The sequence below is a fragment of the Elgaria multicarinata genome, chromosome 1, assembly GCF_023053635.1.
Source record: "Elgaria multicarinata webbii isolate HBS135686 ecotype San Diego chromosome 1, rElgMul1.1.pri, whole genome shotgun sequence".
Lineage (NCBI taxonomy): Eukaryota > Metazoa > Chordata > Lepidosauria > Squamata > Anguidae > Elgaria > Elgaria multicarinata.
Window position 1 is genome coordinate 159,039,138 of NC_086171.1, and position 14,708 is coordinate 159,053,845.

Consider the following 14,708-nt stretch of genomic DNA (forward strand, 5'->3'; position numbering starts at 1 on the left):
ACGCATGGCTGCAGGAGGAAGGGTTGGAGCAGCCCACAGCTGCAGGGAAAGTGACAAGGACTGTCCCTACTTAATGATCCCTCTGCATTCAGGTGACACACCTTAGCGTCTGCAATGGGATCTTGAACAACGGTCAGTTCTTCTGACGCAGGAGCTTGGGGTGGAGCAGCATTCTTGCATGGGTGAGCTTCTTTATAGCATTGCCAGGACCGGCGTGTTGTTTGCTTGGATCCCCAGGACGTTCTCTTAGCCTAAAAAGAGGAGTAGCAGGTAACCTAATTTGGCATATGGTGTTTTTTTTTAACGGGTGGAGACACAAGGTTTAAAGCTAGCGAGAGAGCCAAGGACTGTCTATTAGGTTGCCTTCTGGAAGCCCCCGTAAATTGCAGTTGACTGTGATAATAGCACGATTGTTTGTTCTATAACATGGCAGTAGTAAGATATAGTCTTGAGGTGAAAGGAGTGACTTGTATTTGCCAACCCACAACTTTTGCCAAAGCAGAACGTTGCTTTGTGGTCTGATTTAGATATAGGAACATAAGAACTGTGCTGCATCAGACCCATCTAGGCCTATCTAGGACAGGATTCTGTTCCCATAGTAGCCAGCCAGATGGCTATGGGAAGCCAACAGGACATGAATGCAATAGCAGCCACCCACTCATGTTCTCCAGCATACTGCTTCTGATGCTGGAAGTAATATAAAGCCATCATGACTAGAGATATGAAGGCCAAGGAAAAAAAACTAGAAAAAATAGTGGGGGGGGACCCTGTTTCCCCCCCATTTCCCCCCCCCCCCAGGACTGTTTTTGTGTTTGGGAAAATTGAACAGCTTTGGATTATAACATATTTTCTTTTAGAATTTCAGACAAAGTATTTTTATATCGTTACCCAGGTTTTGCTCCCCCAAAATAATTTCTAATAATAACACTTTTATAGAAAGACTAGAGATATAAAATGTCTGGAAATAATGAAGACATGGGGAGATATTTTTAACCCTCTCTGTAAGATTCCCAGCATAGTTAGTTCTTTCATTCCTTATTAAAATTATTGATCTAAATTATATTTTACTGAATAGACATTTATGCTCAGTTTCCCAATATGTGAGTAGAATCGTAATTGTGCATTCCTGGTAGTAAATGTGCATTCTGAACAGTTTGCGTTTTGTTCTATGAGTTTACTTTTAAAAGTTTTAAAATATAATTATAAATTTATGAGAAAAATAAGTTATACATAAAATAACTTTAGGAACAGAAAGATTGCTTCATGTTCCTAAAGCAGCCCTCCCTACCCTGGTACCCTCCAGATGTTTTGGACTACAGTGCCCAGCATTCCTGACCATTGGCCATGCTGCCTGAGTCTGATTGGATCTGAAATCCAAAATATCTAGAGGGTACCAGGTTGGGAAAGGCTGTCTTAAAGCAGCAGTGACTTTAGATCTGTAAAGAGCGCTAAAAAAGTATTGCTTATTTTGCAGTTTTTACAGAATTCCCATCTTTTCCCAAAAACCCTGGTAAAAACCTGTTTTCCCCCCCATAGCCTCAAAATTTCTGGTAATTTGGCACTAATCATGACTGGTAGCCATTGATAGCCTTATCCTCCATACATGTGATTAATCCCCTTTTTAAGCTGTCCAAGTTAATGGCCATCACTACATCTTGTGGTAGCGAATTCCATAGTTTAACTATGCACTGTGTGAACAAATACTTCCTTTTATCTGTCCTGAACCTCCCTCTATTCAGTTTCATAGAATGATCCGGGGTTCTAGTATTCTAACTGCATAACCTCTATTATGTCTCCCTGTGCAGTACACGCTCCCCCCCCACAAGCTAAAGAGTTCCAGACATTGTAACCTTTCCTCATAGGGGAGTTGCTCCAGAACCTTAATAATTTTGGGCAGGATATACACTACTGCTTTAAAATGGTTTATAACAGTAGTGACAACTGTTGGGGCCCAGGACACACTCCCTATACTGTCTCCAAAACATTTTCAAAGTGTTATATCCTGCTTAGTGTAGATCTGGCCTCGGTTGCCCTTTTCAACACCTTTTCTAATTTTAGGGTGTCCTTTTTGAGGTGCAACATCCAGAACCGTCGCTATAAAATACTTGGGGAACCTAGTAGCCAAGAAGGCCTCCCCTGATCTGATTGCCACTCTGCCACGAATTCACTTAAGTGGCCTAAGGCAAGCCACTGTCTCCCAGCCCTATCTGCAGGATGGGATAACAGCACCGACCTACTTTACAGGCTTGTTGTATGAAGTTTTAAAGTATGTCAAGACTTTAAAAGCACTATATAAATGCTAAATATTGTTTGGTCAATTATAGTACAAATTCTATGCTGTGTGTGCAGCTGCACTTGAATTGGAGGATTATTTAAGCTTGTGTTCCTAATGAATGAATGCCCCACTTTGTGTGCATCAGAGAAATACTACATGTGCAAGCAGCTTTACAAAAAGAGATCCGTGACTGTGCATAGAGGTTCATGTTTAGAAATATGTGTCTACAGGCATTTCTGCATAGGAGCATTTCTTTGTTTTGCTTTGATGCTTTAGTACGAACCAGGCACTCAAAAGTCATTCTGTCCCCCCACCCCACCCCCAATAAAAAAAGAAGCGATGATTTAGTGTGGGTCAAGTTTGGGCTGACATTGCATCTTGGATTGTGCAGACAGAATGGCCTGTCTTGTCGTAGCCCAAATCAGCTCTCTTTGAGCTTTTCCAGATGAGGATTTCTTGTACTACCATGGCTCATTCACTTACATTTCACATGTGATCCAGACGACCACGGTGTTCTTTTGTAATGTGCCCTCATGTTTTGCCTGCAATTCTCCCAACTTTTTGCTTAACGTGAAGATCCGTAAGGAGGGAAAGAGCAGAATCGCTGCACATGTTCTTTGATCGTGTGGACAGGAAAATGTGGAATGGAAACAGAGTGGAAGGAGTTGTCCATGGGGAGGGTGAATCACATGTTGGAGATGACTCTCCTTTCCTGATTGCTTGCCGTGTATTTCTTGTTCTCCTGCAGCTCCTCCAAACAACAACATCAGCCATATAATTCATTGTTACTTTTGCGGCTTTACTCCCAGTACCAGTATTGAAATTGCCTCCTTAACTTTATACTTTTGCTTTGTTGTTGATGATGATGTTGATGCCTTTTTTAAAAAAAAGTATGTTAGTGGTATTCTAGAAGAACAGACTTGTGCATAGACTATGGATAAAAAATAAAATCAATTGTGTGAGACAGCTTGGTGATGGTGGGGGTGTACGGAGGGTTTCTTTTTATGAAAGAGAAAGAGGGGAATCTGCTTGGCCAGCTCTCAGCTGCTCGTCAGTAGGCCCCCTTTCTAGCAGCCATGTTTTTTTGGAAACTGAGCAGATAGTTAGCAGACACAGAGAGCTGCATGCTCCATATTTCTCAAGGAATTTCAAAATATGGCAAAATATTTTTTTTTTTTACGAAAGTGGTGTGTGCTGGTGAGTTACACACACCAGTGAGCATTTGCAGAATGGAGAAAAGGTACTATGGGAGGGGCACAGAGCAATGGGAGGGGCAAAGGGAGGCCCAAGGAAATGACACCTGGACACGTTCTGTCACCAGGGCTGGGCAGAGGGGGGGCCAGTGGGGCCAGTTGGCATGGGCCTATGATTTTGAGGGGGCCTACTCCGAGTCCCCCTGGGCAAAATTGCTTGATTTTTCTGTTGTTGATGATGAATTTGCCCAAAGAAAAGCATGTAAAGCATTTCTGAATGTGAAGAAGTGATGTCTTATATACATCTTGAATAAAAGTGCTTGCCATTACCTTTTTAATAAATCGTTCTAGTTCATATATATTTAAAACTGATTAAAAAATACTTAATGAGCAGTTTCAAATGGGGCCTACATTTCCCATCTGGCCCGGGCCTATTACCAGCTATGCCCACCAAGAAGGAGCCCGGTGTGGATTGTGAGTTGCAAAACCGCAGACATCAAACCCCAGTACAGATACTGCCTAACCACAGAAAAAGAGCTATGTGTGGAAATCCCCCTTCTCTCTTTTCTAAATAGATATGTCAGTGACTGATGTGGAATGCAGGGCTTGAGTTTACTGAAGTCCCAATTCATACAGGAGCCCTTTACAGAGCCTCCACATGGTCAGAGGCCTCTGATTGCTGCAGGTGTTCATTCTGACAACTGCTACATCAGGGATGGGGAAGTTCTTTCACCCTGAGGACAAAAATCAATTTAGGAGAAACTCTCGGGGGCTTGTGGGCCCGAAAATCCAAAAATAAATAAAATGCCGCATATTGTAGTTAGCGCTTATTGCCAGTAACGAGGCTTTAGGAGAGACATTTCAAGCTGTACAAAAACTGGGAAACAAATAAATGATTAGTGCTTGGAAAGGGGACGGGGCCAGGGAAAGGGCGTGGCCATCTGGGAAATCCCAGAAGGCCAGATTGGGACCCCAGGAGGTCCCCCACCCCGGTGCTGTAGCAATCTGTGGAAATCCTCCTTCCAGCCTGCGTGTATGTGTAAAGCACACCTCATTTTTTGCCTTCTTTGTGTTAGCAGACAATTCCAGGTGTGAACATCCTGCATTTTTCCAGCATCCAGAGCTTAGTCATGAAGAGTAAAAATAAGGATGAGACCAGCGACACGGACAGCGGGATCATAGTGCAGTCGGGTAAGTGACTAATGGGGAAATTCCAGCCTGTAGAAATGCAATACCAGCATCATCTCTTGGATTTGTTCCTGTATCAACTTGCTAACCAAGAATGACTGCTCTGTTGGGGTCTTCCTTCTGCTGCAGGCCTGTGAGCTGCCTTAATCCGAGGTCAGAAGATTAGTCTAGTCCTTGTCACTGCAGCTGCCTGAGAATTGTGGCCATTGAGGTAAAGCATAGCTGTGAAAAGTTCCCCCTGCCTTCTTAGTTTCGATACTGTTTCCTCCCAGCTGTGCTATGATGCAGCCCAAAGTGTTTACGTGGCTGTCCAAGATTCCAGAGTCAGGCTCACATAGCCTGGAGCAGGTGATGTCAATAGTTGTGGCAGGTTTTGGGGGAGTGGTGTGGCAGGGTGGAGTTGTGGCTCTCCAGGTGTTTTGGCTTAGAACTCCCATCAGCCCTAGCCAGCCTAGTCAATGGTGAGGGATCATGGGAACGATAGGCCAAAACATCGGGAAGATCACAAGTTACCCACCCTTGTTTTAAACCATCGTGCTCGTTAACTGGTTACTCACCAGAGAAGATTTCTTAACACATAAACAGGTAGCCTTAAACTACATGCAGGATGTTGTAACGAATCCCTTGTTGCCAAGAGTAGCTGATTTCTTGGGACACTCACTAGAAACCTAGGGCCAAATCATGTGTGATGTTCTTTCTACATGAACACGGCCTGGTCTTTGTATTTCTTTAGTTATTCATAAACTTTAGAAACTGCTTTCATATTTTTTTTAAAAAAAGCCAAAAAAGCTCTGAAGAGGGAACCCATAGCAAAAGTAAATACTCAGGCCACACTTCAAATGTGACAATAGATATACTATGAGATTCTCTCTGGGTAGAAAAACATTGCATGTAGCACATATCTCTTCATGGTTTCAAACCAGTGTGCAGACTGACAAGGAATAAAGTCATACCATACTTATTTTTTCTTAGAGGTTGGTTTGTTAGGAACACAAGAAGCTGCCTCATACTGAGTCAGACCCTTGGTCCATCTAGCCCAGTGTTCTTGACCCTGGCTGGCAGCGGCTCTCCAGGGTTTCAGGCAGGAGTTTATCCAGCCCCACCTGAAGATGCCGGGGATTGAACCTGGGATCTTCTGCATGCGAAGTGGGTGCTCTGCCACCAAGCCATGAGCCCTCACTGGGTTTATTCCAGTGCACAAGCACACCATCACCATGTGTGGCAGCTCTAAGCAAGAGCTGAGGTGGAAGATCCAGGATGTAATTGCCAATGACATTGCATCACTGCCACCTGCAAAGGGTGTGTGTGTGTGTGTGTGTGTGTGTGTGTGTGTGTGTGTGTGTGTGTGTATGTATCCTCCATTATATTCCTGCTTTCCCGAGATAATAAAATCCTGGATCAAAGCAACAGTGGAAAGTGCCAGTGCAGTCAAAAGAAGTGATGTGCATGAGCTACATGAACTCTCAGGACTGCAGGCAATTCAGTGGCAAGGCCCACCTCACGCAGCATCCCCTGGTTTTTTAAAAAAAGGCAGGACTGTGATTGTACTTGGAAGTTTACACTGAAATAAAGGAATTATAGTGCAATCCAGTGTATGTCTACTCAGCAGTAAGCCCCTCTGAGTTTAGCAGGGCTTTCTCCCAGGTACGTATATATAGGATTGCAGCCTGAGGGAGTTCAGCATTCCACACCCTCTTCCTAGATTGATTTCTCCTGCAACCCCCAGTGCTTATTTAGATACCTCATCTGAATAGGAATTGTTCCCAGTTTAGGAACCTAGTGCTAAGCTAGAGACATTTCCTCCTGAACTGCCACTGAAAAGGTACAGTAAGGTGTCCCAAAAACCCTGCTCCGCCTCTGCGCTTTGAATCACATGTATGGAATGACTGGCTATGTTCCTACTGGGCAATGAGCCAGTATGGGCTGAGATCAGACCTTTATGTGGCTTGAAAGGAGACAATGAGCTGACTAGTGCCTCTGATCCGTGGAAGAAGCGCCACGCTGATGCCGCTTAAGTGAGTGCTGCAATCGTCTCAAAATTGTGTCTTAAGGCTTACAAAGATCAAAGCTGGCCACTTTTTTCCGGTCTATGGGCAGGGCAGCAAATCTATTTGCTCGGTTTCCTAATAAACCCAACCATCAGGAATATCACCACCGGGTCTCCTCGTTATCTGATCTACAATGACCTTGAGCTGCCTGCAGCCTATGAAGTGGGAGCTAATCAGTCCATAGCGCTGTGCACATTGTATAGCCCACCTGATGAGCTGTCAGAACAGCCTCTCCTTTGAAGTTCCCCGCCGGTTTTATGATAACTGATAAGGACATGGGCCTTTAAGATGCATTTGCAAGACCTGCAGCTGGCTCCAGAAAACAGCCAAAGGGCATCCCTGTCTGTCTCATTAAACATGGCTGCTACTTCCCTTCCCTCTCCTCCCACAGCAACTGGCTGACGAGTCTTTCTGTGTCTGTCTTGCCCCCTTCAGGACCAGACAGCCCCATGTCTCCAATGAAGGACCTGACCCAAGCCATGAGGAAGCAGCAGAAGGCGCTGGAGGAGCGGTTGGAGGCCTGTGTACAGGAGCTGAGAAGGCTGTGTTTGCGCGAGGCGGTAAGTTGCCAGACAAACGGCAGGGTTACCGCAGCTGGCCGGGGGTGTAGTAGAGGTGCTGCGAAAGGAAAAGAATGCACATCGTTAAGGGCTGGGACTCCATTGCCCAAGGAAATGGGAGAGGCTTTCCATAGAGCTCTTCCTGGGCTTGGAAGATGCTCAGATGCTATCCAATGGCAGCACTAATATCTCTCCAAACTGGGGGAATGGGCATCTAAATGGCAAATGTGGTTCAATGTAAGTAAGTGTAAAGTGATGCACATTGGAGCAAAAATCCCCCAACTTCAAGTATAATCTGATGGGATCTGAGCTGGTGGTGACCAACCAAGATCTTGGGGTTGTGGCGGACAGCTCGATGAAAATGTCAACCCAGTGTGTGACCGCTGTAAAGAAGGCAAACTCTATGTTAGGCATTAAAATAAAAGGAATTGAGAATAAAACTGCCAGTATCATACTGCCTTTATACAAATCTATGGTGCGACCACACTTAGAATACTGTGTACAGTTCTGGTCACTATACATAAAAAAAAGATATTGTAGAGCTGGAAAAAGTCCAGAAAGGGGCAACTAAAATGATCAAGGGACTGGAGCGTCTCCCTATGAGGGAAAGTTACAACGGCTGGGATTGTTCAGCTTGGAAAAAAGGAGGCTAAGGAGAGACATGATAGAGGTGTTCAAAATTATGCATGATTTGGAGAATTCACTGTGCAAGATGTAGGGATGGCAACCAAATTTGATGGCTCTAAAAGAGAATTGGTGAAATTCATGAAAGATAAGGCTGTTGATGGCTCCTAGTCCTGATGGCTATGTGCTTCTGCCTCCAGTAGCAGAGGCAGTAGGCCTGTGTACACCAATTGCTGGGGTACATGGACGGGAGAGTGCTGTTGCACTCATATCCTGTTTGTGAGTTTCCCATTGACAACTGGTTGGCCACTGTGTGAACAGAATGCTGGACTAGATGGACCTTTGCTGTGATCCAGCTTGGGTCTTCTGCTCTTAATAGAAAGTATCTGGGGGCAAAAATTGGGTAGAGTGAGTATCAGGAGCATTTGCCCCATGAGAGAGGTTCCTGCATCATTAAAATAGCAAATAGCTTAGGCTGCAATCCTACCAGGATGGCTGTTCGCCCCCAAACCCAGAGGCTTACGGCCACCCAATGTAGAGCACGAGGAGCATCAGAGATGATCTTCCTGCTCTGTATTTTGTGTAGATGAGCTTTTTTGCTCATCTAGCTGAGGTGTCTCGGAGAGGGAGGGAGGGAAGTTGGAGAGGCCTGGGGATATTATTATTATTATTATTTATTTATATAGCACCATCAATGTACATGGTGCTGATATAGCATAACGTGGCTGCTCCAGTCCTGTCCCCTCCCCGCCCACTGGAATGCCCCCTTGACCCCCTCTCCAAGATCACTTTTGTGCCCTAGTAGAGGCAGCTGGCATGGTTTTTTCTGCACTAGCTGTAAGGGGGAGGGGGGAGGGAGTGCAGATTCCTGGCTCTGAGGTCGGAGTGCTGTTTCTGACCTCGGATCCAGAAATCTGAACTATCCTATGACCCCCCCTCAGATGCTGTCTAGGGGCCATAGGATTGATCTCTTAGTAAAACAATCCAAGTACCTTGATTAAGTGATATTAGCCAGATGTTATAAAAATCCCCTTCCCTTCAAGTTCCCTCATGAATCTGAAAAGAGCCCCCCCTTTTAACCTGCATGAGGAACCTTCTCCCAAATGAGGTTCTCCCAAAGAATTTTTTGGGAGGTCTTCTTGTGCAAATCTCGCCCATCCATCCAACTACTATTAGTTGTGGCCATTTTGATGCCTCAAAGAAAGAAGTCCAGTGCGCCCAGATTAAAATAGTAATTTAGCCATCCTAGCCTATTAGTATCTCCTCTGAATCTCTGTGACAAGTGGGTCAAAATAAAGAAGTTGAGAACTATTCAGGATACCAGAACTGTACCCAATGAAGTTCCTTGCTCTCCTAGATGTTGTCAAGAGTTTATTCCAGAACTTTCTATTATTCCCAGAGTCAAGTTCCTCCTCTGGACCAATCCAAATCTAACCCTTCACATGCCTGGTAACCAATTTGCAAGAAGTCACTAGAAATAATTGGTTTTGGAAACATTTGGAATGAATTCAGCCCCAAGTATTTTGTGTGGCCATTTGTCTATGGCATTCTTTTGGGCCAGAAGTTAACTCAAGGTCATGGGATATTCAGGAAACATGAAAAAAAAAACTGCAAAGCTAACAAAATAAGAGATCCATTAAAAAAAATGAGATGCAATTTATCGGTTTAATTTTTACCTGTTTTGCAAGCAGCCCTGAATGTCCATTCTCAGGCCATGTGGCAGGGTATAAATACAATAAAGTAAAATAAAGTAATTAATGAAATAATATCTGAGGTGTTCTGCTATATGGATTAATTGGGTGTTGTCACATGTCTCCTTCAGCAGTTAGTTTCAGAGCTGGCCTCAGACATTTTGCTGCCTGAGGCAGAGCAGCCTATGGTGTTCCCTTCTTTCTAAGTCAAGGGGTATATGGTACCCAAGGCTGATCAAATTATTTTGGCACCTGAGGCAGGAAATACCCCTTCCCTTCCCTGGCAGTAATAATACCATTTATAGCAAATTAAGTAACTAATGATTTGCTGCTCTTTCGTGGCACCCTAAATCATCTGTCTGAGGCGACCACCTCACTCTGCTCTAATGGTAGGACTGGCTCTGGCGCAAAGTCAGTGGCACTCTGTCCCGTGAACTGAATCTTCCTCTTGCCCTTTTCTTGGCAGGAACTGACAGGAATGCTTCCCACAGAGTATCCACTGAAGCCAGGAGAGAAGCCTCCAAAAGTTCGCCGTCGAATTGGTGCTGCTTTCAAATTGGATGAAAAGGCCATTCTCTCAAGAGGAGCGGTAAGGAAGCCTAATAATAATAATAATAATAATAATAATAATAATAATAATAATAATAATAATTTTTTACCCACCTCTCCATTTTGATTGAGGTGGGGAACAACAGTAAACGATAAAATACATAAAACTGAATTAAAACAATATACATTGTTAAAACCATCCTAAAAAACATTCTAAAAACATCTAAAAATTCCACTGGATAGGCCTGCCAGAAGAGATCAGTCTTTATAGCTTTCTTGAATTCTAAAACCCAGTTAAGTTGACGTGTCTCCTCCGGCAGGCCATTTCACAGTCTGGGAGCAGCAGAAGAGAAGGTCCTCTGGGTAATACTTGTCAGCCTAATTTTGGCAGACTGAAGTAGATTCTTTCCAGAGGACCTGAGTGTGTTTGGGTGCATTGTAACCATGGTTTACTGTACATTTTGCTTCTTTTAAAATCTATTTTAAAGTGTTTTATTCTGTTTTTATTTTGATTTATCTTGTACACTGCTCCGAAATTTTCAATGGGGAGCAGTATATAAATATTGTAAATAAATAAATAAGGAAACTTGCTGTGGGCTTGAGGTGTCCCCTGTACTGGGTTTAGAAAATGTGGGTCAAAACAAAGTTTCCAGTTATCTAGAGGCTGAGCTTATAGGAGCAGCTGGTCAGCCATAGCTGGCCTCAAAAGGACCCAGCCCAGTTTTTGCTTGGCTCACAACCCAAGATACAAGAACCAAGGAGGTTCTGTGGAAGGTTTTGCAATACAGATCTCCCTGGGTAGACATTTCTCAGTCTTTGGCAGCTAGTAAAAGGAATTTTGCGAGGGAAGTTGTAGAACAGTGAAAATGCAAGCAGTGGGTGAGAATCACCTTGTATTGGCCAGGCTGTGGGCTTTCAGGTTTTTCAGGGTTGTCAAGGAGACAAAAGTAGCCAGACTCACAGGTTTGCTTACAAGGAGACTAAATTTATTGGCATATTTCAGCAAGCATATCCCAATAAAAGTGGACTAGACTGCGAAAGCTTCCTGCACAAAAGACCCTTCGGCAAAATCTGGACCCCCCCCCATCCCTGGGCACAAGAACAATTATAGCATAACTGAACTTGGCATTGCTGCCAAGTTAAGCAAGTGATGGATTGCATAGCTACTAATAACAAAGCAGTTCTTCTCATCATAGGAATCTATAGCATAAGTCTACATTGTTGTGATAAACAAGGCATTGCTTGGCATTTCTTTGGCACGGGCAAGACCCACTAATTGGGTTTCTAAGGGTGTTATGGCCAGCTTTTCCACTGAGCCACCTTGGAATGTCAGCTCATTAGAGCCTTCAGATAAGACACCTGATGCTCTCATGAGATCACTGTAATTGTGCTTTTGACCCATCTTTCCCATAACACAAAGGAATCTTGCTGACTGGTTCAGACTGAAATAACAGTTTGCTAGCTTAGAAGCAGAAGCAGCCATTCACCCAGAAGACTTTGCAGGCAGCCATGGTTTGCCAGCCACCAGGCCATACACACCTGCCTCGGACTTAATGTGTTGTGTGAACCATTCCAGCCGTGGTGGCTACATAACCACGGTTTAAACATGCTCACTAATCATTTGCTGCAAAAGTGTTAGTGCCCTAACCACGGCTTAGGATATTGTCTGAACAGGCCCTGTATTTTGGTGCCTGAGGCGAAACTGCAAAACCTTCCCCATAATAATACAATAAATAATAATTTCCTGAATTTTCATGACAGTTAAATTCAGCTGCCTGAGGCAGCCAACTCACTTTGCCATATGGTAGGACCGGTCCAGGCGTAGTGGGCCAATCTACAATGCCACCTAAAGACCTTCTGCAAAGGGGAGAAATTTCTGTGTTTTCCTCTGCAGGGATACCTTCCCCTCTGCAGCTGTTGCTACCGCTTCTGCTGCTGAGGAGGCCAGTGGGTCTGCACCAGCAGAAGGCTACAAGAACATCCAAGGCCTGTATTATGACCATGATACAGCCATGGATGCTCTTGTTCATACACACTTCATTCTTAGCCATGCTGTTTCATGGATAATGTACCCTCCAGTGTTCATAACACAAAGTGAATGTGGGTGTAGAGTGCCTGCACCACAATATTAGTAGAAGTATAGCTTCCAAATCACATGAGGTAATGGTTCCCCTCTATTCAGCACTGGTTAGGCCTCATCTTTTGTGCCCAGTTCTGGCCACCACACTTCAAGAAGGAAGCAGACAAGCTGGAGCGTGTTCAGAGGAGGGCAACGAGGATAATCAAGGGTCTGGAAACAAAGCCCTATGAGGAGAGACTGAAAGAACAGCGCATGTTTAGCCTGGAGAAGAGAACATTGAGGGGAGACTTGATAGCACTCTTAAAATACTTGAAAGGTTGTCACACAGAGGAGGGCCAGGATCTCTTCTCAATCATCCCAGAGTGCAGGACACGGACTAATGGGCTCAAGTTACAGGAAGCCAGATTCTGGCTGGACATCAGGAAAAACTTCCTGACTGTTCGAGCAGTATGACAATGGAACCAATTACCTAGGGAGATTGTGTACTCTCCCACACTAGAGGCCTTCAAGAGGCAGCTGGACAGCCATCTGTCAGGTATGCTTTAAGGTGGATTCCAGCATCAAGCAGGGTGTTGGACTCGACAGCCTTGTAGCCCCCTTCCAACTCTACTATTCTATGATTCTATATCCATCACCTGTGTAACACTAATTCTGAATGCTAGGTTATGCCTGCATCCCATCACTGCTGAAGAGTGTGTGAAAGACTCCTTGGCAGCTGTGGAAGTCCACTCTGTACATTGCAGGCTTGCAGCCTCCATAGAAACCTCTAGGCATAGGCACAAGCCAATGATGTGGTATGGTCAAATTCCTGCCTAGAAACCTCTGGGCAGCCGCAGTGTCATTACCATGTACATCGATGGTGCTATATAAATAAATAATAATAAAATAATAATACCACACATTGCTGCTATAGTCAGCATCAGCTTTCATGGCAAGCCTTGCTGCTAGCCCAGACATTCCTAGAGTGGGAAGCAAAGCAAAATGCTTTACTGCTCATACTTGAGCTGTGCTGGTCATCATAGTTGACTACTGTTCTGACCAGAGAGCCAGTGGGGTGTAGTGGTACCTTTAGAGTATTGGACTGGGACTTGGGAGATCTGGATTCTAGTTTCCACTCAGCGATGAAGCTCACTTTTGGCCAGTCACAGGGTTGTTGTGAAGATAAAATGGGGAGGAGGAGAATCATGTAAGCCACTTTGGTTTCCTTGCAAGAGAAAAAAAGCAGGATATAAATGTATTATTATTATTATTATTACTACTACTACTACTACTATTATTATTATTATTATTATTATTATTATTATTATTTGTAATACAAATGTGCCTGTCCTTGACCTTTTTCTGTTGGACATCCTATACCCACTTAAACTCCATCAGATTACCACCCCAGGGATCTTTGTCCTCCGAAACAAAAAGTCAGATTCTTTATAGCCAGAGCTATAAAACCCAGGACCTTCAACTGTAGTGCAAAAGATTTCTTTATGCCAAGTGCAGAGGGTGTGAAGCATACTGCCCCCTAGTGGGGGAGTTGATTCGACATTTTCCACCTGGGCTTCCTGTCCCAATTCTTAACAGGCAGTCAGCTGTGATAGAAGGACGGTTTGCTTTTGTTTTTTTCACAAATGGTGCAGACCCCTTTAGAAACCAAGTTAAACCAATCCAAAAAAAGAACAGAAACATCTATGCAGAGAAGGGATACCCTTGCATTTTGCTACCCTCAAATTCCAATTGAAAAGAAGGCATCAGAAAGCAGGTGTCAGCAGAAGGACAGCTTTAGAGGTGATGGGGGTGCTTCAGGTTCAGCCCTTTATTAGAAAAAACCAAAGAGATGCAGAAGCTTCAGGCTTTAAGCAAACAAACCGAGCCAGGCCTCATTTCCATCAATGGCGTGGGACCTTAAATTATGCAATTTCTTTTTCTCTCTCCCTCCCTCCCCTGTGGTCTGTTTTAATAATAATCTTAGTAGGAGGCAGCTGAGGTGTGGTGCTGCTTATGCTTTCTCTCTGTGCCTGCAGTGGGTGGCACAGGGTGTGGGTGCTGAGTAGAATTATTCTCTTGCTGTCCATAGCCACCACCACCCCTCTCTCTCTTACACACACACACACACACACACACAGGGAGAGGGAGAAAGCATTTCTCTTTCATCTCATTGATATGTTGCGTACTGCTCCAAGAGAGCCCTCTTTGCTCCCCTCCTCCACCATTAGGAACCTGTCGTACTAGAAACAGAGAACATCTCCAGTTCAGGTGCTTCCAGATGAGCCTTTTAGTATGGAATTGCTCGCCCCATCCATGGGATTTGGGGGAGGGTTCCAGATAACGTTGTTCTTCTATTTGAAATGTTTACCCACCATGACTTCGGTCTTTTTTTTTCCTTAGCAGAAATAAAGCCGATAAGGAGGGAAAGGCAGGGACGCTCTTTACATGCCTTTTGGCTGGTAATGCCTGAATCCAGCCATCCGGATATTATTCCTCATCCAGATGGCTGAGCTCAGGAGGC

The 14,708-nt window shown here is 44.4% G+C and overlaps 1 protein-coding gene across 1 annotated transcript in view; it reads left to right on the forward strand.

The window, feature by feature from the left end:
* The window catches only part of INAVA (innate immunity activator), a 41,404-nt gene that overhangs the window by 12,782 nt on the left and 13,914 nt on the right, over positions 1-14,708 (forward strand). Inside the window, exons 2-4 of the mRNA XM_063118846.1 lie at positions 4,548-4,659; positions 7,140-7,264; positions 10,046-10,168. Of these exons, the coding sequence (XP_062974916.1) occupies positions 4,599-4,659; positions 7,140-7,264; positions 10,046-10,168 (309 nt within the window). The 5' untranslated portion in view covers positions 4,548-4,598. The remainder of the gene's footprint in view (positions 1-4,547; positions 4,660-7,139; positions 7,265-10,045; positions 10,169-14,708) is intronic.